The sequence below is a fragment of the Mesocricetus auratus genome, unplaced genomic scaffold (assembly GCF_017639785.1).
Source record: "Mesocricetus auratus isolate SY011 unplaced genomic scaffold, BCM_Maur_2.0 Super-Scaffold_100004, whole genome shotgun sequence".
In the NCBI taxonomy this organism is placed as follows: Eukaryota; Metazoa; Chordata; class Mammalia; order Rodentia; family Cricetidae; genus Mesocricetus; species Mesocricetus auratus.
In genome coordinates, this window is record NW_024429189.1 from 39849323 (window position 1) to 39876539 (window position 27217).

General features: G+C 43.0%; 1 protein-coding gene across 2 annotated transcripts in view; it reads right to left on the minus strand.

Moving 5' to 3' along the window:
* Slc25a12 (solute carrier family 25 member 12) overlaps positions 1-27217 on the minus strand; it is a 96026-nt gene that overhangs the window by 23518 nt on the left and 45291 nt on the right. Inside the window, exons 2-7 of one of the 2 annotated variants that reach the window (XM_040745559.1) lie at positions 26554-26657; positions 22370-22509; positions 12688-12834; positions 9984-10122; positions 9339-9432; positions 7528-7612 (exon numbers count right to left, since the gene is read on the minus strand). In XM_040745559.1, the coding sequence (XP_040601493.1) occupies positions 7528-7612; positions 9339-9432; positions 9984-10122; positions 12688-12834; positions 22370-22509; positions 26554-26605 (657 nt within the window). In that variant the 5' untranslated portion in view covers positions 26606-26657. The remainder of the gene's footprint in view (positions 1-7527; positions 7613-9338; positions 9433-9983; positions 10123-12687; positions 12835-22369; positions 22510-26553; positions 26658-27217) is intronic. The other variant, XM_040745561.1, reaches the window with a different exon arrangement.

Consider the following 27217-nt stretch of genomic DNA (forward strand, 5'->3'; position numbering starts at 1 on the left):
GATGACACGGGAGTTAAGTACACTCACTCCTCTTGCAGAGGACCCTGTTTCGGTCCCCAGCATCCACACCGTGGTGGTGGCGGCAGCGTGATGTGGTATCATCTGTAACCTCAGTTCCAGGGAATCTTAGGCCTTCTTCTGACCTCCAAGGGCACCAAGCATGCTTGTGATACACAGACATATACGCTCTCCAAACACTCAAAAACATAAACTAAACTAAAACAAAACAAAAAAACAGACAAACAAACAAAAAAAACCCATACCCAGCAAAAAGTAAAGTAATTTTCACATATGGACTGCTCCCAGGGAATGCATTATTATCCTTGAGAGGTCTGTGTTTGCTTGTGTGTGCAGTACTGAGGATTGATTCCAGGGCCTCATGGGAGCTTGGGCAAACTGTGCATCACTAAGACCCACTTCCAAGTCTCCCAGGAGTGCAACTCTTAGGTGAGCAGATATACCAGCGTGCAGCATTACTCCTCTAAGTTGTTTTCAACGTTTAATCACTCATTCATTTACTGTATATGAACTGAGGCAGGGAGGTACATGCAACCACAGCTTACATGTGGAGGTCAGAGGACAACTTTCAGCCATAGTTCTTTCCTTCCACCGTGTGGGCCCTGAGGATCAAACTAAGATTGTCCAGCTTGGTGGCAAGTGCCTGTCCATGCTGAGCCACCTTACCAACCCCGTTATTACATATATTTTTAAAGATTTATTTATTGTGTATACAGTGTTCTATCTGCATGTGTCCCTGCAGGCAAGAAAAGAGCACCAGATCTTACTATATACAGATGGTTGGGAGCCACCATGTGGTTGCTGGGAATTGAACTCAGGACCTCTGGAAAGAGCAGTCAGTGCTCTTAACCTCTGAGCCATCTCTCCAGTACCCTTTATTAGTTTTTTGAGAAAACTAGTCTCAGACACTAGGCTGGCTCTGTACTTGCTATGTAGCTGAGGATATCCTTTAATCACTGGCCCTCCTGTCTTCCATATGCTGTAAGGAGAGGCACGAACTGCCTATACCAAACAAAACTTTTCAAAACTGGCCAATGCAGTGAGCAGGCCTTTACAGCACTTGGGAACAGACGCAGGCAGGTCTCTATGAGTTCCAGGCCAGAGAAGACGGATCCCATCTAAAACCTCTATGACTACTGTCCTACCCACATTCACAGTTCTAACAAAATCTATGGTGATCGTTAAGATAAAGCAATGAAGAAAACCTCATTGTGATCCAGATGCTAGTCTACCGGTCCTGTACTTGGAGTGACGTGTAAGTCTGGAACTCAGTATTTTCATCATGGAAATATCTGCTATGCTCTATAAGGTATTGGAGCAAAGGGATAAAATATCTACTTTGTCGTAATGAGCTTTTCAAAAGGAAGAAGAAGAGAAGGGAGAGAGGCAGCGGCATCAATGAGATGGTTCCACAGCTGAAGCACTTGCTGTGCAAGCCTTATGATCTGAGCTTGATCCCCAGGACCCCTGGCGACAGGAGAGAACTTACTCCCAAAAGATGTCCTCCAAACTCTACACACGCGCCATGACACATGCATCTATGCACGCGCGCGCGCGCGCGCGTGCACACACACACACACAGTCATGATAAACAAAACGAAAATATAAAGTCATGATGAGTCAGACATGAATTCTAGGTCCATGGGAATGGAGGCAGGAGAATCACAAGTTCAAGGTCATTACATGGTAAGCTCAAGGCCCATCTGGCCAACAGGAGACTATCTCAAGAAAAAAAAAGTCTAATTTAAAGATAAAGAACAAAGCTAGGCAAGGGGGTGCATACCTGTCATCCCAGCTACTCAGACAGCAAAAGCTGATAGATCAAGAGTTCAAAGCCAAGGGCTGGAAAGATGGCTCAGCGGTTAAGACTGGCTGCTCTTCCAGAGGACTCAGATCCAGTTCCCAGCATCCACATAGTGGTTCACAACTGCATAAAACTCCAGTCCAAAAAAGCCCTTTTCTGGCCTCCACAAGCACTACATACACACACATGCATGCATGCATGTGTACATACATATGTTCAAACACGTAAAACAGCCATAAACATAAAGTAAAAAACAAAAATCTAAAAAATTCAAGACAAACCTGGGGTCCAAAGTGGGATCTTATTTTAAAAGGGGGAGAAAGTTATTTTCACAAAGTAATAGGTCTATTATCCCAAAGAAGCATCAAGTGACCACTGATTCCCTTATTCACATGGGAATTTTCTCCTGCATTCAACAATATAGATTTTTCTTTCAACTCCCTTTCTTCAAAGAATGTTTATAAGCCCTGCAAAATCCTATGAAAACTGAAGGATTATTCTGTTCTTTAATTCTTAGCTAAAACATCTCAAACTATAAATACTCAAATGCCTTTTGGCAGAAATGTCACCTTCATTCCCATTAAATAGCATTTGTGAGAAAACATATGAGAGTAGGGTTACCGAGGATTTTTTTTTTTTTTTTGGTTTTTCAAGACAGGGTTTCTCTGTGGCTTTGGAGGCTGTCCTGGAACTAGCTCTTGTAGACCAGGCTGGTCTTGAACTCATAGAGATCGGCCTGCCTCTGCCTCCCGAGTGCTGGGACTAAAGGCTTGCGCCACCACCGCCCGGCCAGGATGTTTTCTTCTTAAGGCTTATTCATCACTACAACTTATGGCTCCCTTGTAGTCAGCTATGCGAATTAATGTAATTAATGCCATAGATTTCACGTCATGAATATTCATGAAAGGAATGTCCATATAGCTGTCTTCCCAATTAATGACTATGTACTGAATTTTTAGCATTTAGGCCGAAAGAAAATATTCAGCACTAAAAAGATCACCTGCCGTGAGCCAACGGGCCAAAGGCAAAGGCACTCTGTCTCTTAAGCTTATGATCATGACTGTGAAGGCTGATACTTCACAAGGCTAATTAACTGTTTTTCAAAGCAAAGCAGGTTTGAGTCTCTTAAATGATTTTAACAGGCTCCCTCTGGGATTTTAGATTTAATTTCAAGAGAAGTCCAGTTTTTTAACTTGTCTTCCCTTTTTAATTTTTTTTATTTTGTTTTTTGTTTGTTTGCTTGTTTCTGTTATTGTTAATTGTAGGACAAGATTGTGTCCGTTGCTGAATCAAGTCTATATCAGGCTGCTTTACGTAGGTTGCCAACCCAATGGACAGAAGGCCTCGTCCAACGACACATCCCAAGAATAGCTGAAGTCAATTTTACAAGTGTCTGAGAACAGAGCTGGGTTGTACATGAGCTAAACCTGTGGTCAGAGGAGCAAGGTAGGACGAGGGAACACAAAACAGCCACTTCAAGTCACACCTAAGACCTTCCAAACCCTCCATTCCTTACAAAGTAAGACTGAAACTCAAAGCCATGACAGTTACAGAAGGATGAGGTGGGTAGAGGGAAAATATATTGACTAATTAAATTTTCTTGTTTCTATCCATAAAACAATGCATGTATACTTTCCTCCCCAGTGTGAGGGAGCTCAGGTTCATTAAAGACTGCAGTATCTTTGGATCTAAATTTTTTAATGAGATAAATGACTAATAAGTAAATAATAGCTCCCATATAAACCTGATTTCCTCCTTTTGGAGAGCAGGTTTCACTTTTGTGAACTAATCAGTAAACTGTAATGTTTTCCTCCATGTATTCACAAATCCAGGATCAAAGACAGTTCATCCACAAGACTTCAAACTACACAAAGAGACAAAATCCTAAGACTGAGGAACTGCATTGGTGAAATCAACCCAGTAATGTCTATGTCAGTGGTTCTCAACCTGTGGGTCTTGAGCCTTTTGGGAGGGGGTTGCATATCAGATATTTACATTATGATTTATAACAGTAGCAAAATTGCAGTTATGAAGTAGCAACAAAAATAGTTTTATGGTTGGGGTCACCACAGCATGAGGAACTGTATTAAAGGGTCACAGCAATAGGAAGGCTGAGAACCATTGATCTAGCAGAGCACGACTCAGCTCATTTTGAGCAAACAGCCTAGGCCTAGAACTTTAATATAACTTCACATAGAAGAGAGAGAGAGAGAGAGAGAGAGAGAGAGAGAGAGAGAGAGAGAGAGAGGGAGGGAGAGAGAGAGAGAGAGCGAGAGAGAGCACGCTCTATATGCCCAAGGGTGTTCATATAGATCATTTATCCCACACAGTTGAAAAGGTAAATGTTGGTACACCCTGAGAGAAAAAAAGAGGTTTCATTTGCCCATTTTCACATAGAAGCAACCTGGCTTTAACTTCCAAACTATTACAAGCATTAAAAATGCGCACATCTTTTTCTCTGCAGCCTTCTATTAACTTTTATTTAACTCGGTTTCTTCAAATCACAGCTTCTGTTTGGGGAGACAGAGACATAAGTTCAGTCAGTACAATGCCTGTCTGGCATGAACCCTGGGTTCAGTCCCCAGCACTCCTGAAACAGGCGTGCTGACACACAGCTATAATGCCAGCACGCAGGAGATGGAGGCGGGAGGATCCAAGGTCAAAACCAATCTCTGCTACAAAGAGAGATCAAGGTTAGTTAATGATAGGGTGGGGTTCATTTTTTAGCTTCAAATACAGCTTGGAGTAGAGTACTTGCCTAGTATGTAGATTCAACCCCCAGAACACAACAGAAGCTTCCAACCTCTCTCTGCTCTCTTCCTTACCCCCACTCCATTCTAAAATACTATTGCATGTAGCCCAAGCCAACCTCAAATCTGCTATGTAGCCAAGGCTGGCCTTGAACTCCTGATGATCTTCTTGTCTAGGCACCTGCTGCCGTACCCCACTAAGTTCCATTTTCTAGATGGGTATGGTCAAGAACACCTTTTAATCACAGCACCTGTGAGTCGAGGGCTAGCCTGTCACAAGCAGAGAAAAAATCATCATTTTCTCTCTCCACACCATGTGCATTCCTTTCTCCTCTCTGTAAGTATCTGGAATGTTTCCAGTATTTAACACTACTACAAGCATTCTTGGACATCACTGTTGTTGGTTATGGGTGAGATGTGTAGGGTCGTACATGCCCCTGGCTCACACGCGGAAGTCAGAGGGCAACTTGGTCAAATCAGAGGGTAGTGAAGACTTCAGGAGAACTATAAAGGGGCACGTGTCTCTTCAACGGTAGGCCAAACTAAAACCCTTGCTGAAGCTGTTATCATGTGGAGGCCATGTGGAGGCCAGAGTTTGACATCAAGTGTCCTCCTCTACTGTTCCTTATCATTTGAGAGGGGCTCTTTCCTAAACCTAGAGCTTGAAGACTGGGACAGACTGGCTGGAGGGTGGAGACAGAAATCGAACTCAGGGAATCATGTTTAGCAGCAAGCTCCTGTGATGGCTGCTCCTGGTTGTCAACTCGACCACATGCAGAATTAACTAAAACCAAAGCTGCTGGGTACAGCTGTGCAAGATTCTTCTTAATTAAATCTTCCGAAGTGGGAGGACCCACCTTTAATTTGGGCCTCATAGCTGGTGGCAGCTTATATAAAGGACATTGGAGAATGAGGTTCTTGCTGTTTGCCTGCCAAGTTCATTTGTTCACCGACATTAGAACCTAGTTCTTCAGGGTTCCAGAATATACCGAAAACCAGCTCAGACATCCAGCCTCATGAATTTAACAACTACTGGATTCTCGGGATTTCCCCTGACAGACAGCTATTGTTGGGCTAGCTGGGCACAGCCAGTAAGTCACTATAATAAATCCCCACATATTTATGCTCATAAAATCATCTCTGTCCCTGACTAATAACGCCTTCGCCCACCAAGCTGTCCTGCTGGCTCTTGCTTGCTCTGAAGAGTCTAAATTAATTATTTCTCAATTACAAGTATTTGCATACTTGTTTGTTTATTAATTAATTTTGTGGCATTTATGGTTGAATCGAGGTCTCACATACATTATACAAGCACTCAAACACTGAGCTGCCCCCAAACCCCAAGGATAGAGACATAACTGTACAATATCTTTTCACAACTAAGGTTTTCAAAACTCAAGAGCAATTTTCACAAATGCATGGTATAAAATATAAAATTCAGTTCAGTAAGAACTCTTTAAACAGTTCAATGTCTTAAGGTTTTCTTATGCAATAGAATATTTTTTTTTAAATCGGATGGTGGTGGCGAACAGCTTGAATCCCAGCAATTGGTAGGCAGAGGCAGGTGGATCTCTGTGAGTTCGAGGTCAGGCTAGTGTACAAAGTCAGTTCCAGGACAGTCAGGACTACACAGAGAAACCCTGTCTTGAAAAACAAAAAAACAAACAAAAAGGAAAAAAAGAACAAGAGAGAAACAGGTAGCAGAAAGCAAGAATTTGGGGGCGGGGAGACAAAAAGGCTAAGCTGACGTCCATCACAGATATGAATCTTCCTCGTGCCAGAGAAAGCACCCTGTAAGTGAAGGCGCCAAAGGACCCTTTGGTGCTCTCCCTTTGCTCAACTGAGTAAGAAGTTCTTATTTATTACTGAGGTGGAGCTGGAAACCCTAACTGGTTTCAGGAAGCAATTCTAAGATGCTCAAACAGAATGTTTCCTACCAAACCTTTCCACAGTCAAGACATCTTTTTTTGTTTGTTGTGTTTTGGAGTCAGGGTCTTGCCATGTAGCTGAGGCTGGCTTTGAACTTACGCCACTTCTTCGGCGTCAGCTTCCTGAGTACGGGGTTATGGCGCTTACCACCATACCTAACTAGTTGATTTCTCACTAAGCTCACTGACAAAGGTGAATAACAGCAAGCCCACCCCCGGCTACTCTCCAGGGAGCCACATGAGGAGAAGGGACAACCTTCTATCCCTCTTGTCCTCTGTCCTTTGGTTTCCCAATTCCCTCCCCACCTCCCTCAACATCACACAGTCTCATAAAGAGCAACGAGAAACAGAGGCTCCTCAAGGGTAAGCCCAGTGGGGCATCAGAAGGCAGAGCCACCTCCCCTAAACCTCAGCCCCCATAAGGCCCATGAACCTCTGCTAAACTGAAGCTTTACAAGTCCAGGATTCCATTTAAAACAAGGCTTCAAAAAACAAATGTTCCTTTAGTCTTGGAGATCACCTTGTGGGTCTGGCTTTTTCTACTGAGAACGTTTAGAAAGTCCAAAATGGGACTGTATTAACATTGCAAGACATGGGCTCCATCCCTATTATATTTAACATTAAAGGAAAAAAAATCTTTCTGATCCACTAATTAGGTACAGTCCCTTGTCCCTCTTGTAGTCTGTTAGTTAGGCACAATCACAGGGATAGTTTGTCTCAAAATGCTATGTACCAGCTTAACTATGGCCTGAACACTAATCTTTAAAGAAGATTAGGTAAATGACTGTAAAGGAGGTCACACCCTCGACTATTTGAACACCTTATCTTAATAAGATAGAAGAATGAAACTCCAAAACTAGTCATCACGTCAAAATATCTCGAGCAGGTGTAGGTGATAATTCAGCCAATAGAACGTAAGCGAGGAGCTCTGGAGTCTTTAATATTCAAGGCACTTGGAACCTTTAGGCTTGACATGCTCACCCATGTCAGCATGGTGATGGGGAGTATAGTCACAGGCTGCTCATACCTGTCTCTGGAGCTCTGCCAGGTTGTAAGGTAAGGCCCCCTCAGCCAGCGGAGCTATTCTCTCGATGTCTGCCAGAGTCAAGCGCCTTAAGGGAAGAAAGTGGCAAAGAGAATTGTTAGATAGGACAGACCCCTCACATGCAACACACCTTTCTCCTCCAAGCCCTGAAGAGCTAGCATTTAAAGGGGTCATTTCCTTATTCACGTTTTATGACCATTTTAGTGAGGAAAAAAAATCAATAAGCCTTCAGATCTTATTTACCACAAAAGCAAAACCCTCTGGAGATCAGTGAGGAGGGACTGGATCTAATGGGATTCCAGCCATGGGCACTAACCGTGAAGAAGCATTTCATGCCAAAGCCAAGGTCCGCAAACCCTCTCCACAGTGCAGAAGTCCCCAGGGTCCCGGGAGGAAAGTTAGAGCAAGAAGGATAAATACAGTTGACTGCCTTCTAGAGAAGGCACAGGGTCGTGAGGGGCCTTCTTTCCTTTCACACAATTCTTCTTCAAAGCCCTTGAGCCTTGAATCATATGAAGACAGCGCTATGGGTGCCAAACTGACTTACATAAATACATCCCGTGACCCGGCTAAAACATAGTCACTTCCTATGTAGTTCTGAGAAGGACTTTAAAAAACCAAACACTGCTCACAAGGCACATGGCAGCTGAACAACTAAATAGCATATCCTGTCAAGCAATGCGTCATCCGGCAAGAAGGCATAAACCACACAGGCATACCCAACTTCTGTAGTCTCCAGATATTAAAAAATATTTTTAATCATGTGTGTGCATATATGAGGGTATACTCATGTGAGTGCAGGGGTCCTTTGGAGCCACCAGAGAGCTGAAGTTACAGACAGGCATGCGCCACCCAATGGATACTGGGATCAAACGAGTCCTCTGCAAAAGGTGCAGGTGACCTTAGCTGCAGAGCCATCTCTGCAGGCCCAGCATTTCTGACACCATTACTAACGAACTACCACATGTGAGTGACAAAAGCAACAATCACCCCGGTTTTTAACAGACCACTCCCCTCTTTAACCTGCCCATTGGGTGCTTGTGGATGAAGGCTTTCCGTGGATTGCATGTCTCTCTATGTTAAAGGCCCTCTACACACTTTTTTGTTTTTAACTTATAAAAAACAGAAGCACAAACATCTGGGCTTGCCTCTGGAGGAAACATGATGATATATGAGGCATATCGTAAGAAAATAATACTCTTTAGCACACATTGGGCACACGCTCTTTCAGAAATAACACTGTTTATAGCCATCAACAAAGAATACAACATTCCTCAGTACAACACTCTTCCCTGAACCTCAGGCTATATTCATGAATTTACAAACTTCAGCAAATTTCTACAAATCACTTTGAGAAAGCCTACATTAACCCTATCTTTTCCCTCTCTCCACCCCTCTACTCTTCTCATTTTTCCTCCTTCCCCCTTCCCTCTCACCCTGAACCCCTCCCCTAACCTCTCCACTCCCCTCTTTGCTCCAACCACCCATTCTCTCTTTGCCTCTGCCCCCTGCTCCACCTCTCTCTGTCTCTCTCTCTCTGTCTCTCTCTCTGTCTCTCTCTCTATCTCTCTTTCTTTCTCTCTGTCTGTCTACCCCCCTCTCTCTGTCTCTGTCTCTCTCTCTCTGTCTCTCTCTCTCTCTCTCTCTGTCTGTCTACCCCTCCCCCTCTCTCTCCTCCCATTTCTCTTGCTAGGAATCTATAAGCTGACAAGGCTGTTGGTAAAAGGGAATGCTATAGGTCACATCTAAAATGGCGCCCCCTTACTAACACCATGAATCACAAGAAGATTTACCCTGAAGCGTTATATAGGTCTGCAAGTTGGTACAGGATATCAATTTCTAGTGGAGTAACTTGTCCATAGCGGATGGCATTCTGGGCAAATTCCTCTGGAAGAGAAAGAAACAAAGGTTAGTACCTCAAGAGCCTAATATAGATGGAAAGCAAAAGAATTTTAGTACCTTTCTAAACATCTAAAATTAAATTTAAATACAAGTTCTGCTTATCACTGCATTCCTGAAAACTGACAAAACTGCAGAAACAGATAAACCAACTTTGATGACAAAACAATCACTTTTTAGCTCTCACTTCTCTTGCTTATTCACTCTGGTCTCCAGGGTTACAAGATAAGGGTGGCCATTCTGGGGTCTCCCGAAACATCCTCTCACTGCTTACCCAAAGAGTGGGCTTGCTCCTCTCTCCGTGGCAACTCGTTCCCAGTACAAACAAGCTGCTGCCACACTGCCACTGACCTGTTTGACAGACTGGGCCAAGGCTCTTGTCAAAGTTGTCAAAGGCACTTTCCCATCCAGGCTCGGCATCTCATTAAATGCACCTGGGGTTCGAAGCCCACTGGAAGCATGCACATGTGTGTGGCAACTGACTTTCCAACCTCACGCCTATCTGAATTCAAAGATCCCCATCAATTTTTAAATCTTACCCTTTGTGACTTCAACGTCTTTCCTCGTGCCTGCTAAAGTGCTATAGATCTTCCGAACAAGCTCCATGTTGTTGAGTAGGGAGTTAAATGCATTGAAGTAGGAGAAGCTAACTTGGTGGGAGGTGCTTCCTCCAGCAGCCTAGGAAACGACAACACACGACATTTAAAACTCAAAAGGAAGAAACATCATTGGACTCCATACTTACTATTTTCCTCAAAGTGGACCCAAAGGAGTCTCCGTCATTAAAACAATTAACTACCAGCCTATAAATATAAGGGGGCTGTCTGACTAAAACACAGAGCACTCTGTACCCTCAGGGAAGGCTATGCAAAGAAGAAAGCAACATCTGGAAGTTGGAGTTCATGGTTCATCCACTGCTAAGGTCAGAAACAACAAATACAATTACTGCAGATCAAAACCTGGCTATTTAAACAGAATTCTTCTAGACCCTCAACTGCGCAGTGCCTGCTAGTACTGGAAAAATATCAATGTACAATGTAAGGAACATTTCCTAAAGTTGTTTATTTATTTTTCCTATGCACATACACAGAAACACAAGCACTGACTTTATTTTCTCATGTTATAAACTGAAACCAAGGCCTCCTCTATATTTACCGTGTACTTTACCACTTAGCCTTCCCTCCAGGTTTAGTAACATTAAATTTTAAGACCATTTAAAATTTATTATTATTTTATTCTATGTATAGCGGTATTTTGACTACATGCATGTGATATACCACACATGTGCCTGGTGCCAGAGAAAAGAAAAAGATGGTGTCAGGTCCCTGGAGCTGAACTTACAGATGGTTGTGAATCAATATGTGGGTGCTGAGAATTGAACCCAAGTCCTCTAGAAGAGCAGTCAGTGCTCTTAACTACCGAGCCAACTCTCCAGCCCTGAGACCATTTTATTACATGACCTTTTCTCAAGTTTTTAAAAGCTATTGCTATACTTAAGATACCTAGTTTGTGCTAGGTGGAGATGCTGTGCACCTTTAACCCCAGCACCCAGGAGGCAGAGGGTTCAAGGCCAGCCTGGTCTACAGATCAAGTTCCAGAACAGCCAGGGCTACACAAGGAAACCCTATCTCACAAAACAACAACAGCAAAGAAAGATGCCCAGTTTGTGTGGCTCTCGGATCCTGCATCAAGCAACATACAGCTCTCAAACACTCCCCAAACGTACAGAAGGTCTGGCAAGGGTTCAGTACTAAGTTACGTCCTCAGGCTTCCGGCCACAGGGCTCACTCACACTGGATCGCAGGCAAGCGGCCTTCAGCGATGAGAAACTCCCCCCTTGGCCCATCATTTAGGTGTAATCTCAAAAGAGGATTTTGTAATCTTTTTGTTTGTTCAGTTTCCAAAAGTCTAATCTAAAAGTTAAAAGGCAGAGGGATCGAAAATTGTCACTACTTAAAACTCAAAGAAATACTAACAGATATACCAAGGTAACAACCCCAGTCAAAAAAAAAAAAAAAAAACAAAGAAACAAAAACAAAGTCTATTGCAAGTAGTGTAATGCTCTGGTATCTCTTTGACATATAAATTCTTCACCTTATACAGTGAGGGTGACAACGGGCAAAAGTCTCTACGCCCACCCCGTAGAGATTTTATTTTTATTAGTGTCAGTCTGGATACCAGCAGAATTCAGATCCCTTAGTGCTTTCCTCTGAGGATTGTATTGCATTTTGGTAAACTGAGGCAGTAGTCACGTAACCAAGTTGGAAATACAAAATGGGTCCCTCCACCCTGTCTGTGACTAGTGAATCCTTCCCTCTGGGTTTTCTCCCTTTCTTCTCTCCTTCCCTCCCCGATTCCTTTTCTGCCCTTCCTTTCATCTTTGGTTGGGGTAGGAGGTGAAGTACGGACGGGAGGGTGGGTGTCAGGGAGGCAACATGTGGAGGGAGAGTGACATGCTCCACGTTCAAATTCACTGAAGAGAAAGACCAGAAGTTGATCTTTCTACCCCGGTCTAAGTCGGGATAATGATCTTCAGCTGAAAAAGCAAAAATACCCACTGGCTTTCCTCCATCCCAAACAAGCAGTAATCAAAAACGTACACACAACCCCACGTGTGGACAAGAAAACAGGTGAGCCCCGGGTAAGGAGGTGGATGGCGTGAGTTTGCTGTGGGTCCACTTGATTACCTGAGAGAGATTTGAACGTTGACAGAAGACCTGTGTCTGGGACACACACTCTGAACCACAGGTGAAGGGGCAGAGCACAGTGACTCCAGAGGCCCCACGCTTCCTCCATGCCTTCTGGCATGAGCCAGTGACCATCCCTCCAGCAAGCACAAAGAGAAAGAAATGTCCTAACTAGACCTCCAGAGCGTGGGTGGGAAGAAATTGAAGCCAAGACAAAGGCAAGAATGCACTGAAATGCAGCGATCACTGTCTCTTGTCTACTAACTCTTGTGTCCCCTGGACTGGACACTGTAAGTGAAAATAAACATTTGGAAATACATGAAAGCAAGACGGTAGTTCTGAATGAAGTGAGAAACTGAGAAAAGACCACTCAGTGTATGCACGTGCGCACGCGCGCGCACACACACACACACACACACACACAGTTTAACCTTCTACCACCTAAACATGAAGCCTGGTTAGTCAAGAGCCATGTGGACACAAGAAGGCATTCCAGGACCCAGAGATTCAAAAACAGCTTGGGAAATGGGAAGTGAAAGCCTGTCTTTTTACTTACTGAGACTAAGTTCTCCTCCACAAAAGGAGTGAGCATGTGGGACCGAATGGTGACCATGACGTCACTAAAATCCAGACCAGAGATCATGCCACTTTTGTTTTTGTCTTTGAGTGCAAAGGCTTGCCTTGCATGTTCCAACTGCAATTCCTGCAGAGAAAAAGAGGGAAACCACATTAAAATGGTTGGAGCATATCCTAAGCACATGTTCTGCAAAGAAAAGAAGGACAGACGGACTTCCCCGGCATGTCCTTACTACAGAGAGAAGCAATCTGCCAATTCACAACCAAGCTTCTGATTTGTGCTGGGAGGTTTTCTGACAGATGTGATACATGGCATTCCTTGGGGAAGAGAATGGAGCAGAGCTGGCAGTAACCAGTGCGTGCGTGCGTGTGTGCGTGTATGTGTGTGTGCGGTGGTGGGGGGCTTTAGGTTTTACTTGGAAAGCTCCCATCACTGAAAACAAAGGACGCAGGGGTCTCAGTGCTTTCTCCCAGCTGCTACAGCGCACAATGATTGGCTTGCTTGCCACCGACGAGAACGTCCTGAATTAAGAGTTTACATTCATTTTCAGTTTTTCACTTTTAAATGTCGCAATCAGAGACAGTCTCTCTCCCTCTCTCTACATCAGACACCAAAAATTTTCCCCAAATGACTAAAAAAAAGAACTCAGCGTGAAACCCTATGGAAGTTAGGACAGGAAACTGTACAAGCTGTGCTTATTATCATATCCCTCTGCCAGGCTTGGACATGGTCTCTCTCAAGTGAATAATCCAGAAACTCTGATGTTTTAAACTACTGTAAAACCTAATGTTGTAACAAGCAATATCAATAAAAACAGTAAAATGTATCCCAGGGTACAACACAAAAGTCAAAGTCAGAACATTTCTGTCTTGGGCACCCATGGTGGAATCCACATGGATGTGCTGGCGCAGCACATGATGTATCTTCAGGTGCCAAGTTCATGCTCCATGTAGCTGGAAACTACAGTCATGTTTAAATGTTGTCATTGCCACTGCCATTCAGTCACCAAAGAATGGCCCTACCTCTTCCTGATACTTAAAATACTTCAGAGGGCTAGGGGGTTCACTGGTAGAATGTTCACCTGTCACATACTAGGCCCAAGTTTCACTCCTTAGCACCCACAAATGGATGGGTGCAGATAGATGAAATGTTTTGTTAAAGTCTCACCCTTTTATTTTTTTTTACATATGTGCATATAATCCTAAAAAACAAACAAAAATAAACCAAACAAACATGGTCTCATTCATGTAGCCCAGGTTGGCTTTGAACTCTGCGTAGTCAAGGCTGGCCTTGAACTCCTGATTCTTCTGTTTTCACCTCTCAAGTACTGGGATTATGGGCATGCACCACAACATCTGTTTTGTTTGATTTTTGTTTTTGTTTTTGTTTTTTTCCAAGACAAGGTTTCTCTGTGTATCCCTGACTGTCCTGGAACTCACTCTGTAGACCAGGCTGGCCTTGAACCCAAAGATCCACCTGTCTCTGCCTCCAGAGTGTTGGGATTAAAGGCATGAGCCACTACTGCCTGGCAGTACAACATATGGTTTTAGTTATATTTTTCCATGGGCTTTGATATCTTAATGGTAGTTCTAGCAATTAAAATTAGCTTAGCAGGTATTTGTTTCATAGTTCATTATGCTATATATTTGTTTTATATGGTTTTCTGTATGTGTACGAGATTTTACAACAAAATTTTGAAACTTTTTAGCAGAATGATGAGCTAAAGACAAGAATATCAAATCTTCTAAATCTTTCAATGGGTCAAGAGCTTCAGACAGCTGTGCAAGTGATATGGCAATCAAATAAAGGCTGGGATCCTGTTGGAAATGCAAAATCTATAGCCACACACCTGTAATCCCAGCACCCTAGAGGTGGAGGTTGGAGGATGAGAAGTTCAAAGCCAGCCATGACTATGCAGAGACTTTGAATAACAGATTTGGTTTCTGGGTTGGAGAGATGGATCAGCAGTTAAGAGCAATGACTATGCTTCCAAAGGACCTGGGTTCATTTCCCAGCCACCGACATGGCAGCTCACAACTCTCTGAACTCTAGTTCTAGGGGACCCAACACTCTCACATGGACACACATGTAGGCAAAACACCAATACACATAAAATAAAAATAAATTTTGAGAGAGAGAGAGAGAGAGAGAGAGAGAGAGAGAGAGAGAGAGAGAGAGAGAGAGACTTGCTTTTTTTTTCCTTTTGGTTTTTTCCAAAACAGGGTTTCTCTGTATTGTTTTGGAGGCTGTCCTGGAACTTGCTCTGTAGACCAGGCTGGCCTCGAACTCACAGAGATCCGCCTGCCTCTGCCTCCCAAGTTCTGGGATTAAAGGCGTGCGCCACCAACACCCATCTGAAACTTGGTTTCTTATATTCTGATTGCTGAGTAGGGAGTAGGGCTGGAGACCTCAACAGTTGCTATGGATATATAAACAGACTGGAAGTTTATTTCCTTTCAGGATCATGTTCTGCACTGACTTCCATCAGCCTCTAGGCCCTCTGTTAAATTCTCCAGACGGACAGTCTGCCTTTAAGTCTTCTCCAGGGTTAGTAAAGAGCTGGGCTGATGGGGTAGGTAGGTAACTGGTGTGTGTGTGTGTGTGCGTGTGCGTGCGTGCGTGCGTGCGTGCGTGCGTGTGTGTGTGTGTGTGTGTGTGTGTGTGTGTGTGTGTGTGAACATGGAGGCCAGCAGGTGATATCAGGTGACCCTCTCTATCACTCTCCACCTTGTTCCATTCAGAGTGTATCACTGAACCTGGAGCCAGGCTGGCAGCCATCAAGTCCCAGTGGTCCTCCCGTCTCTGCTTCACACAGCCCCAGGATGACAGGTAGTCAACCAGGTAAACAAGCCCACCCCCCTTTTGGTGTGAGTACTAGGGACGGAACTGATGCTCATACTTGTGTGGCAAGGACTCTACATGCTAAGCCATCTCCACAGCCCAGGGAACCATTTCTTTTCTTTTTTGCTTGTTTGTTTGAGACAGGGTTTCTTTGTGTAGTACTGGCTGCCCTAGAACTAGCTCTATAGACCAGGCTGGCCTTAAACTCACAGAGATCTGCCTGTTTCTGTCTTGTGAGCACTGGATTTAAAGGCATGTGCCACCATTGCATGGCCAAAGAACCATGTCTTAAATAGACCAGATGACCTCATTCCCTAATCCAAAAGGCCTTGGATTAACTAACACAAGAGACATCAGTGTTCCAATGAAATGGTCTTACCACAGCATTTTGTGTTAGAATATCTTTCACAGGCTCATATGTGTTACTAGGACTCCAGTTGGTAGCTATCTGAGAAGGACTAGGGGGTGTGTTCTTTTTAGAGGAAGCATATCATGTGGGGGAGGGGGACTTTAAGGTTTCAAAGTACCATACTGACTTATCTCTCTCTGTTTCTTGTTTATGAATTAAGATGTGAGCTCCCAACCATTCCTGCCATCTTGCCTGTGCTCTGCCATCATGTTCTCTAAACCATAAGCCAAATTAAATGCTTTTATGTATGTACCACCTTGGTCTGGTATTTGATCACAGCAATAGAAAGGTAACTAAGATGCCCACCATAAGCTCATAGTGTTCCATAAGTCCTAATCTTAAATATGAGCAGAGGACCATCAGACCCAACAAAAGCCTCCACTATGAAAAAAAGAGATCCAAAAAGGAAGAAAACTTGGAAGCTGGGTAGGTTAGCACATACCTATAATCCCAGCACTCAAGAGACTATGGCACCAAAAACGAAAAGGGGCTGGAGAGTTGACTCATCAGTTAGGAGAGCTTACTGCTCTTGCAGAAGACTGGTGTTCAGTTCCCTGCACCCACACTGGGTGACTCACAACCACCTGTAAGTCTGGCTCCAGGGGATCCAATGTCCTTTGCTGACCTCCAAGGGCATCTACACACACTGTGTACATGAACACACACAGGCAAATATACCTAAGTAAGAAATAAATCTTTTAAAAAAGCAATCAGAAAGAGGTGAAGAGAAATTTGGAGCAAACACACTGAGGCAAATGGGAAACAAAAATCAAGTTTCAAAACTGAAAGTCCCATTCATTGAAGAAGTAGGGGTAGGGGGCCAGGGTTAACACTCAAATAAGAACAGTATGCTATTTTTCTGCTTGTTTTTGTTTTTGTGGGTTTTGTTTTGTTTTTGGAGACAAAGTCTTACTGTATTTCTGTGTTAGTTTGAAAGAAAGTGAACCCCAAAAGGAATGGCATATTAGGAGATGTGGCTTTGTTGAAGTTGATGTGAACTTGTTGGAGGAAGTGTGTCACTATGGAGGTGGGCTTTGAGGTCTCCTGTGCTCAAGTTATGTCCAGTAAGACAGACCACTTCCTGTTACCTGTGAGTCAAGATGAAGGAACTCTCAGCTCCTTCTCCAACACCACGTCTTCCTGCATGCTGCCATACCCTCCATGATGATAATGAACTAAACCTCTGAATTGTAAGACAGCCCAATTAAACATTTTCCTTTATAAGAGTTGCCTTGGAAGCTGAGTGGTGATGGTGCATGCCTTTAATCCCAGCACTCGGGAGGCAGAGGCAGGCGCATCTCTGTGAGTTCGAGACCAGCCTGGTCTACAAGAGCTAGTTGCAGGACAGCCTCCAAAGCCACAGAGAAACCCTGTCTCAAAAAACAAAAAACAAACAAATAAACAAACAAAAAAGTTTCCTTGGTCCTGGTATCTCTTCACAGCAATAGAAACCCTAAGAAGTACCTGAAACTAACCCCCAATTTGGAATACTCTCCTACCTCAGCCTACAGACTATACCATACACCCACCTATGTCATTAAAATAAACAAACAAATGAATACATAAATTTTAAAAAGAAATGTTCAGAAAACCAAACAAACTCCTGTGAAAAATTCAAAATACAACATATAAAAATTTAAAAACTCTAAAGAGCCAGAAGGAAATAGGATGAATACTAAAAAAAAAAGTGCAAAAGAGGGGGGGAAATGTCAATAATTAAAGTTTTCTTGAGACCCTAGCAAATGCCTAGTAAAAATGATTAAAAGTAAACTTACATCAATAGATGTAATCAAGAAGGCAAGCATGGGAGTGACTCTATTTGGTATGGGCCATGAACACAGCCTTCTCCTAACAATGCACCTGGTAACCCAGGACTCCCACCTATATCAAGTTGTACATACTCCCTCCTCCAAATAATAAGAATGTTTCTCTTCCCCCGACAACAATTAAACACGGATAGTTTCTATTCAAATGCATTCCCAATTATATTCTGTAGGAGGGCAGGAGGAGCCAATCCAACATGAACTTGTTTTGCTATGTGGACAAGGCAAATCATGTCCTATAAGTAAACTTTTCAGATAAAACCTCCATTTACCATCTTTAATTCTTCAAGTAAAAAATGCATTACTTTATAAATTGGGGGCGGAGGGGGGCATACCAGGGCATACATGTGGATATCCGTGGGCAATTTATAGTAGTTAGTTGTCCCATTCTGTCATGTGGGTCCTAGGGATTTAACTTAGTTCATCAGACTTGGTGGCAAGAGCCTTTACCCAGTGAGCTACCTTACTGGCTTACACCTATGTATACTTGAGCATTAATTAAAATCAGGTGCATTGTGAGAAGGGATACTGGCAATAAAGGTTTATAACTCAAATTTGTCAATCGAAATAGAGAACTACCTACAATATGCCCCCTAGTTGCAAGTCCCTGTTTCCTTTAGACCCCATGAAAGAAGTCTCGGCCAATAGCCTGGCGCCTACGGTCCTCTCTCTCCTGCAGCCACTGCCTGCTTTGGTGGGCTTCCGTTTCTTCTCGTCTGTACTGTCACTTTGCTCCTGAACAAAGTTTCTTTCAGACTGCAATCTCTGTATGCCCTTATTTCAGTTTCTTGAATAAGAGATTAAAGCCCAGAAATAACCAGTTAAGAGACCAACTACTGCGTTAGTGGTGCACGCCTTTAATCCCAGCACTAGGGAGGCAGAGACAGGTAGATCTCTGTGAGTTCAAAGCTGGCCTGGTCTACAGAGCGAGTTCCAGGCTCCAAAGCTACTCAAAAAAAGAAAGAAAGAAAGAAAGAAAGAAAGAAAGAAAGAAAGAAAGAAAGAAAGAAAGAAAGAAAGAAAGAAAGAAAGCAACTACTGATAATGAGATAGGGGAGGATGGTAGAGAATCCTAAAAGCCTCCGGAGTTCAAGAGAAATATGAAGTGAGACTAGCACTGGACTTCTTAATGCCAACGCCAGAAAGCAGAACGCAATGCTTTAAAAGTCACCATCCGGTCAAACCGTTTACGTTTAATGATGGAATAAGAGTGTTTCCCGCAGAGACAGATACCCACAGCTAAACACTGAACTGGACTCCTGGAACCTAGTGACAGAGATGGAGGAGTGATGAGCAAAGGGGTCAAGACCATGATGGTGAAACCCACAAAGACAGCTGACTGGATAAGGGGGAGCTCTTGAATCCCAGACTGATGGTTGAGATCCAGACTCCATGAACGTAGTGCCAGGGAAGAGGCCACAGAAATCACTGGGGCCTTGGGTAGTAGATCAGTGTTCACCATGGTTTATGAATGATCTTTGGGAGCCCATTCCAAATAGAGCGATGCTCTCTCAGCCTGGACACATGGGGAAGGGCTTAGGTTCTGCCTAGGATGAAATGACAGACTTTAGAGATCCCCCAAGGAGGGTCTCACCCTCCCTGGGGAATAATGTGGGGCTTGGGTGGGGGGCTGGGAGGGCTGGTGGAGGGACAAGGGAGGAGGGGTGGGAGAGGGAGCTGGGATTGACATGTGAAACATTCACGCTTCCAATTTAAATAAAAACATATATTGAGAAAAAAAAAAGAGTGTTTCCCGTATGAGAAAAGTCTCCAAATTCTTTATTTTACTTTTCTCAAAGAGCTAATGCAGGAAACATTCCATCAAAAAGAAGCAACTTGTTATTAAGGAAAAATGAAGCCCAGGAAACAGGAGATGTGGTGTAACAGAGGGAAGATGGAATCTCCTGGAAGAAGGTGGTGACGGCTATCAGAGAGTAGCAGCTGTGCAGCAAGCTCGGCCTCATCTTCAGACCGCAAGGGCACCAGGAAATGGCGCCACTGCTACAGAAAACACTCCAGTGGTCCCTCCGAATGTTAACCGCAGGGGCCAGCACACAGCTCAGTGAAAGCTCTCGTCTAGGTACCATGCCCATCACCGCAAAAGGAAAAGGACAGAGGGACACCAGAGGGGTTAGTTAATATGGGATTACATGACTGCAATCCTACCCCTAGGTGTATACGCAAAAGAATTAAAAACAGATAATCTAACAAACATTTGTATATAAATTGTTTGGAGGAGCTTCTGTGCACAAAAACCAGAAGGTCAGAACAATTCATGAATGGACAAAAAAAAATATAGACATAGGTCAAAAAAGAGAAATATATAGAGTATTACTTCATGATTAACTACTGATAGTTCTTTTGTTGTTCGGTTTTTTGTTTCTTTCTTAAGACAAGGTCTTCTCATATGACCCAAGTGTGAAGCAAATTCATGTTTGAACTCCTGATACCCCTGCCTCAACCTCTCGGGTGTTAAGATTACAGGTGTGGGCCAGGCAGTGGTGGCTCACTCCTTTAATCCCAGCATTCGGGAGGCAGAGGCAGGTGGATCTCAGTGAGTTCGAGGCCAGTCTGGTCTACAGAGTGAGTTCCAGGACAGTCAGGACTATTTCACAGAGAAATCCTGTGTTAAAAAACACAACAAAACAAACAAACAAACAAAGATTACAGGTGTGAACACCCAGCTAAAGACCTAGAGATTGTAGAGTTTTGTAGTACCGTTAGCCATGCTCTACCACTGACTATAACTCACTACCAATATGGCTAATCCTTTTTGTTGAAGCAGGGTCTCACTGTGTATCCCTGACTGACCTAGAACTTTCTGTGTAGACCACACTGGCCTCAAACTTAAGAGATCTACCTGTCTGCCTCCTGTATGCTGGGATTAAAGGTGTTCACCACCATATTTGGCCTAATATGGGTAAGTCTTTAAAAGATTACATGAATTGGAGGAAAAGGACACATAAAAAGGTCTGTCATACAATCCCACTCATGTGAATTGTCTAGGATAGTTACAGCCATAAAAAACAAAAGGCAGACTGGTAGTTCCCAGAAGCTGGGAGAGAAATATTGATGGGGAGTGACTTCTAAAAGGCTACAGGCTGTTCTTTGGGGTAATGAAAATGTTTGGGATGAGGCGGAGGCTTCAAAATACCACTAATGTACTAAAAGCCAGTAAACTGTCTACTTTTAAAAGGTTAGTTTTATATATATTTACGTGAAAATGTATCCTTCCCTCCCCTATTTTCTTTATCCTCTGCTATGCTAGGAATCAGTCCCAGGGACTCATGGTTGCCAGGCACTGAGCCACACACTTGGCCCTTGATTTTGGTTTGGACAGTCTCACTGATATGAAATTGATAAGATAACCTCCCATTTTTAAATGCACTAAAGACATTTTAAGATCTAAGATTGACAGCAATGACAAGATGAGTTAATATTACTAAGTAAATGAGTAAACAAAGCCTAGAGATCCTAAACAAATAAAAATTCTAGTCATTAATTAGACATGTGCCTCAGTATCTGTAAGGTATTTGGTTCTAGGACCCAACCCTACTGGCCCTATCCCAGTGGACACCAAAAGCTAAATGGTCCACTATCTGCAGATAGCCTACTTGTGTTCCCCTATATACCTTAAATATCTCTTTCATATAGCCTATTGCAGCCTACATTTCTTGCATTTATTTATTTAGTGTATGTGTGTCTATCTCTTTCTCTCTCTCTCTCTCTCTCTCTCTCTGTGTGTGTGTGTGTGTGTGTGTGTGTGTGTGTGTGTGTGTGTGTGTGTGCATACATTTGCCATGGTATGCATGAAGAGGTCAGAGGACAGCTCTTGGGATTCACTTCTGATCTTCTACTACATGGGTTTAATGGATCAAATTCGGTCATCCGGCTTGGTGGCAAGTGCCTTTACTCACTGACCCATCTCAGTGAGTAATTGAAATTATCTGAAATCATCTGTACACTACTTATAAAACCTATTGCAGTCTAGATGCTATGTCAACGTCACTAAGCTTTATTGTTATGACAAGAAAAAAAGTTTGTGCATGTTCAACATAGATGCAACTTTTCCCAAATATTTTCTATCTGTGGTTTCTTGGCTCCACAGGTATGGAGGGTTATATTTATGAAATTGTAGTAATTCCTATCACTATTGATCTAAACGAATTGTGACGAGACTATGAAAGGGTGACGGTGAGGCAGTTGGATCTCTGTAAGTTCAAGGCCAGCCTGGTCTACAAAGTGAGTTCCAGGACAGCCAGAGCCGTTACAGAGAAACCCTGTCTCAGAAAAAAAAAAAGGAAGGAAGGAAGGATGAGGGTGGAAAATGTCCAAGTTTGTGCTTGGCAGTGAGCGGTAAAAGAACTAATCTCACATAATTAGAATTCAACCAAACTCCTAAAAGTAGAAAAATTAAGAAGGGATAATGTAAGTTGAGTATTTAAGTGAATGGAAGCACATGTTGAAAGAAAATGGCTGCAAGATTTTAAAGAACTTGCTTCAGTGAGAGGGAATGAAGAATGGGGTGACAAGGGGACCTCCTCCGTCCCTGTACTAGACAATGCAAGTGTCCAGGAAGGGCGCTTACCTGGAGAAACTGAGTGAATTCCACATAGTTCAGGTGCTTCTTGCGATTGTGCCCAAAGTGCAGTCGGATGAATTCGCAGTCCCAGTTAAAAGGGATGTGATGATGGATAATAGTCTGTCCAAAAATCTCCTTGACATTTTCTTAAAAGGGAAAAGAAAAACGCATCAGTCACACTGACAATGAATCATCCGATCCACTGCAATGCTCCTACAGAGAAGAATTAAGAGAAGTTTAAAAAGTCAAGACCGGCTGCTTCTAAGAGGAACTGAAAATCTCTTTGTGCCCAGAAGCCCATGCAGGAACATAACTGATACAAAATATAATTTTTCACTTAAGATTGTGTACCATTACATATAAGGCCATGAGATTCTTAATTTCTCTTGATTTAATTTTAATTAGAAAGCGATTTCTATCTCGTAATGTAAATAGCTGCTACTTTACATTCCAGCATAAAATCAATAGTGTTTTCCTGGTTCCTCAAGGAGTTGAATTAAGCCTTTTATCAGAAGCGTGAATACCTAAATTACAGTATAATGCAATATTTGTCATACTAAGTATGGTTTGATTGAGGCGTGATTATTACATTCACACTAGCCTGAATATGACTATTGAAGATAACTATAAGAAATACTACCAACAGCGTATCATTAGCTCAGCAGTAAAGCACCTTATTAAAAGCTGATAGTGTCAAAAATAGGGTCTTGCCACAAAGCCTCGAAATCCCCCTAAAATCTATGATTATTAGTCTGAACTATTAAATATTTTAGGATAAGTGAAATTAGTGATCCGCTTGTCAATGAAGAAACATACATGGAACCAATCGCGCTGTATGATACAACCAGAACTCTGTTGCTTGTCTTCATGCACTAGCGAGATCATTCCCTTTCTTACAGTTTTACATGTCTTAGGAAAATTGGTTCACAAATGATTGTTACTTTAACAAGCATAGACTGGGTAGACTAATTCAGAAGCTCATGCCGGAAAAAAAAAATCATTAGCAAAGTTAAGAGAGCAGGAAGCCTTTTTGGTAATGTCTTCAGAACCAAGTTATTTTCCAATTTAAGCCAATTTTATTAGTGAAACAGTTTTGCCATCAATAGGATATCAATTATCCTAAAGAATTAATAAACCTAGGTTTAGGGCTTTATAGTCACCTCTAATTATGTTGTTTTCTCTGACATCGACAGTCTATGAATACAGTGTCCATCTCATAACTGGCCATGGTGTAATGGATTCCCTTTGTCTTACATACCCTTTTTATTAATGAAAGTGCTGCATTTGGGTGGAGCCCTGAACTGGACCTCTCCTAGCAGTCTGGACTCAAGGTAACAACTCTAGTTCACAGGGCACAGCAAAGTCAAAAGGAGGCATTGCATGGGATTCTCAGCTTCCCTCTACAATTGATGCAGGATTTCTTAGCTAAGGAGCAACAAGACCTCAGAGTTTTCAACCCATGTCAAGTATGCTCACCTTAACTAAACATAAACTAAACACTGCAGGGTTTTTACTCTGAAAAGACTTCAGTATCATCTCATGAGATGCTGGTTCAAATCAATGGGAAAGATTGTCCTTATAACTAGGCCCTGGGGATGTCTGTCGCTGGTGTAGAATGCTTGCCTATCATGTATGAGGTCATGGATCAACTCCCCAGTATCCTCTACCCAGAGGGGGTTGGGAGAGAATGTCAATGAAATTTCAGGTTGTAAAATATGTTAAGGCTTATAAATTATTAAAACAGTAAGGACTATAAAATGTTTAAAATATGGAATACCAGGAAAAATGTTTTTAGGATCCATCTAATATAATTAGTCACTCTATTCCCAAATTAACTCACTTTGTTTATTTTAGAAGTCTAACATACCAGACACGGCAGTGCTGGCTGGCCCTTAATCCCAGCATTCAGGAAGCAGAGGCAGGGGCATCTTTGTGAATTGGAGGCCAGCCTGGCCTACAGAAAGAGTACCAGGCCAGCTAGAGCTGCATGGGAGACCCTGTCTCAAAAAGCAAAAGCAAAAAAGAAGTCTAAAAGAAAAGGTGTTTAAACTAGAAGATGAAAAGCCTAGTGGATCACATAAATCATTGTGTATATAAGAAATAATACTAAGCTCGATAAAGAAAATAAGTTATTTCATGGTAACTTTCATTTTAAAGGTTGAAATTCACAATATTTAATTATTTAATATGAAATGTAGACTCAGATGTGGCAGGTCTGAGTCTGCTTAGCATGGCGATATCTCAAAATCAAAAGACAAGGAAAGACATCTGCATAATTTTTACGTAACCGTAGATAAAACTGAATTCCTTTTACATAGTTTGGAAAGTATCGTAAGTGTGAGAAAGCCTCATATAAAATTCAAGACTCAAAAAATGCAGTCCTTTCTATTTTTTTTTCTGACATCACCTAAAGGATATTTACTAACCAAACTGTCTTTATTCATGTATCTATTTGCCATACTGAGTATTGAGCCCAGGGCCTTAAGCATTTGAGGTAAGTATCCTGCTACTGATCTCTACTCCTCTGACCCCATTTTTTATGTTGAGATAGGGTGTCATTGCCTAGGCTGGGCCTGAACTCACTCTGAAGCCTAAGCAGGCCTTGAATTTACAATCCTCTTGTCTCAGCCTCCAAGTGGCTGGGATTACAGGTCTACACTATTGTGCCTGTGGGAATTTTGTTTGGCTTGGTTTTGTTAATTGAAACAATGTCTCATTCTGTCACCCAGTATGGCCTTGGCAATACTCCTGCTTCAGCCTTCTCAAGACTGAGATTACAGGCATGAGCTACCATACTGGGCTCACAAACTAAACTAATACAACGTATTAGGAAAAAACCTTTAGAGTTAAAAACTATTTGTTAAAGTGGTGCTAACGATCGAACCGATGCCCACCAATGCTAAGCAAGCAGTGTACCATGGGGCCATGCCCCAGCCCTACAATAAAGGCTTTTAGTGAGAAACTCTCTTACTAACATCCTAGCAATCTCTGAAGTCTCAGACTGCTGTTCAAGCAATTAAAATAGTGGTCTAAATTAGTCATAGCAGGCTCTCAAATACAGAAGTGGCACTTTCCACAAATAGTGTTTGGACATTTTCCACTTCTCTCCAAATGATCCCGACAGAGCTGTACATGGTCTCACTGTAACATCATCCCCCAGCTTATTAACTGCTCCATGATACTATCAGTCCTTTTCATCAAACCCCGGGCTGCAACTGGAGTCACTAGGGCTAATAAGAGTGTAAACTTATCTTGGCATCTCCTGAGATGTGATCTACAAATCTGTTGTCTAGTCCATGGTCTGTCGATTGAAGCTGGCTCAGGAATGTCAGAGACACTCAACGACTGAAGTCCAATTTATAATCGCCACTGTTCTCTCACTGAGGTATGTTTACAGAACGGAATTATGTAAAAGCTCTAATACTAAGGAGCATATATCTGCACAAGGCAATAGCTCCATCAGCAGCCACAGCACTTATCTTCCTGGGTCACCAGGTCTTCCATGACCTGAGGGGGAGACCACCATTAACCCCAAGCATACCTGATTCATCTCACTGCTCTGCGAAACAAGTTTCCCACCCAAAGAGAATCCCATCTTTCCAGTGGCACACAAGGATTTTTTAGCTCTGAATAGCACTAGTTCTGTGGCCACGGTTCTGGCCTGGCATGACAGTCACATCTTGGCAGCAAGATCATGATCCAGGAGGTTATACTAGGTTAGCACTGCTAAGAGAAACAGGAGTCCATTTGTGTTTCTGACAGAGAAAACAATAGACCGCTTTTTCACTTCCTGCAGAGAGCATGGGCTTAGGAAAAAAAGATGCCTTACAATTCCTTTCAAGAGGGAACTGGGGCCAGATAATAAAAGTAGCTTGTCATTATGTTCTCTTTGCTCGAAAGGAGAGGAGCACGTGACTTGTCAGGAGGGCAGGTAACAGTGACAATGTGATTAAGTAAAAATGTTCCAAGACGTATATTAGTCAGTTTAGCTACAGCAGTCACTTATAAAGGCTGGACTAGGTGAAATACACATTGAAGCACAGTATGTAAATGTAAATATGTCTTAACAGAGGTTTCCATCTCCCCAGAAGCCCCACTGCGACTCCCCATCTCATCCACCCTCATCCCACCCCTGGTTCTTATGGGCGCTTCTCCAGGGTCTTTATCACCTTTCTGCAGTACAAAATTACCTCTGACCGGGGCTGGCACTCTTCTCCAAGACTGCCACCATGCCTGCTCCATGAATGAGCCTGGAAGGAGCTGCTGTACCAACGGTGTGGCCAGAGAACTCCTCCTGTAGGTATACAAGCCATCAGCCCCGTGACACAGCCCGCCTACCATCAGCCCAGCTTGACATCCTGATTTCAAGGATCCCAGCCCAGCGGGAGCCGCTGCTTCCAACTGAAAGGCTTGAGACCAAGCGTTCTTATTGCCAGGGGAAATTGTTTTTGTCAACAGCTAGGCTTCACCTGCACAGTTCTTAGGGTGAAGTCAGAGAGGCCCTTAGGATACTTGTGGGAAACGGTGACTATCCTTGTGTACGACTAAGCAGACACAACAGTGAGACTTGTAGATGTGCTTTTCGGTGAAGGAAAAATTGGGAGGAAAGAAGAGGAACAACTAGGAACCCAGAAAAGAAAACAAACAACAACAACAACAACAGAAAAGATCAACCGCGGGAACTCGTGGAGGAAGTCCCAGTTGAAGCATGCAGACTCTCGGCTTCTGGCTCTACTTCCGGGAAGGTGTTAGTGTCTTGGGTGAACTCCCCCGGCACTCTGAGGGAAGGTGTCTGTTAGCCCTTTACCTACCTCAGAAGGGATTACTGTGTGATCAGTCAAATAGAGCAGTCCT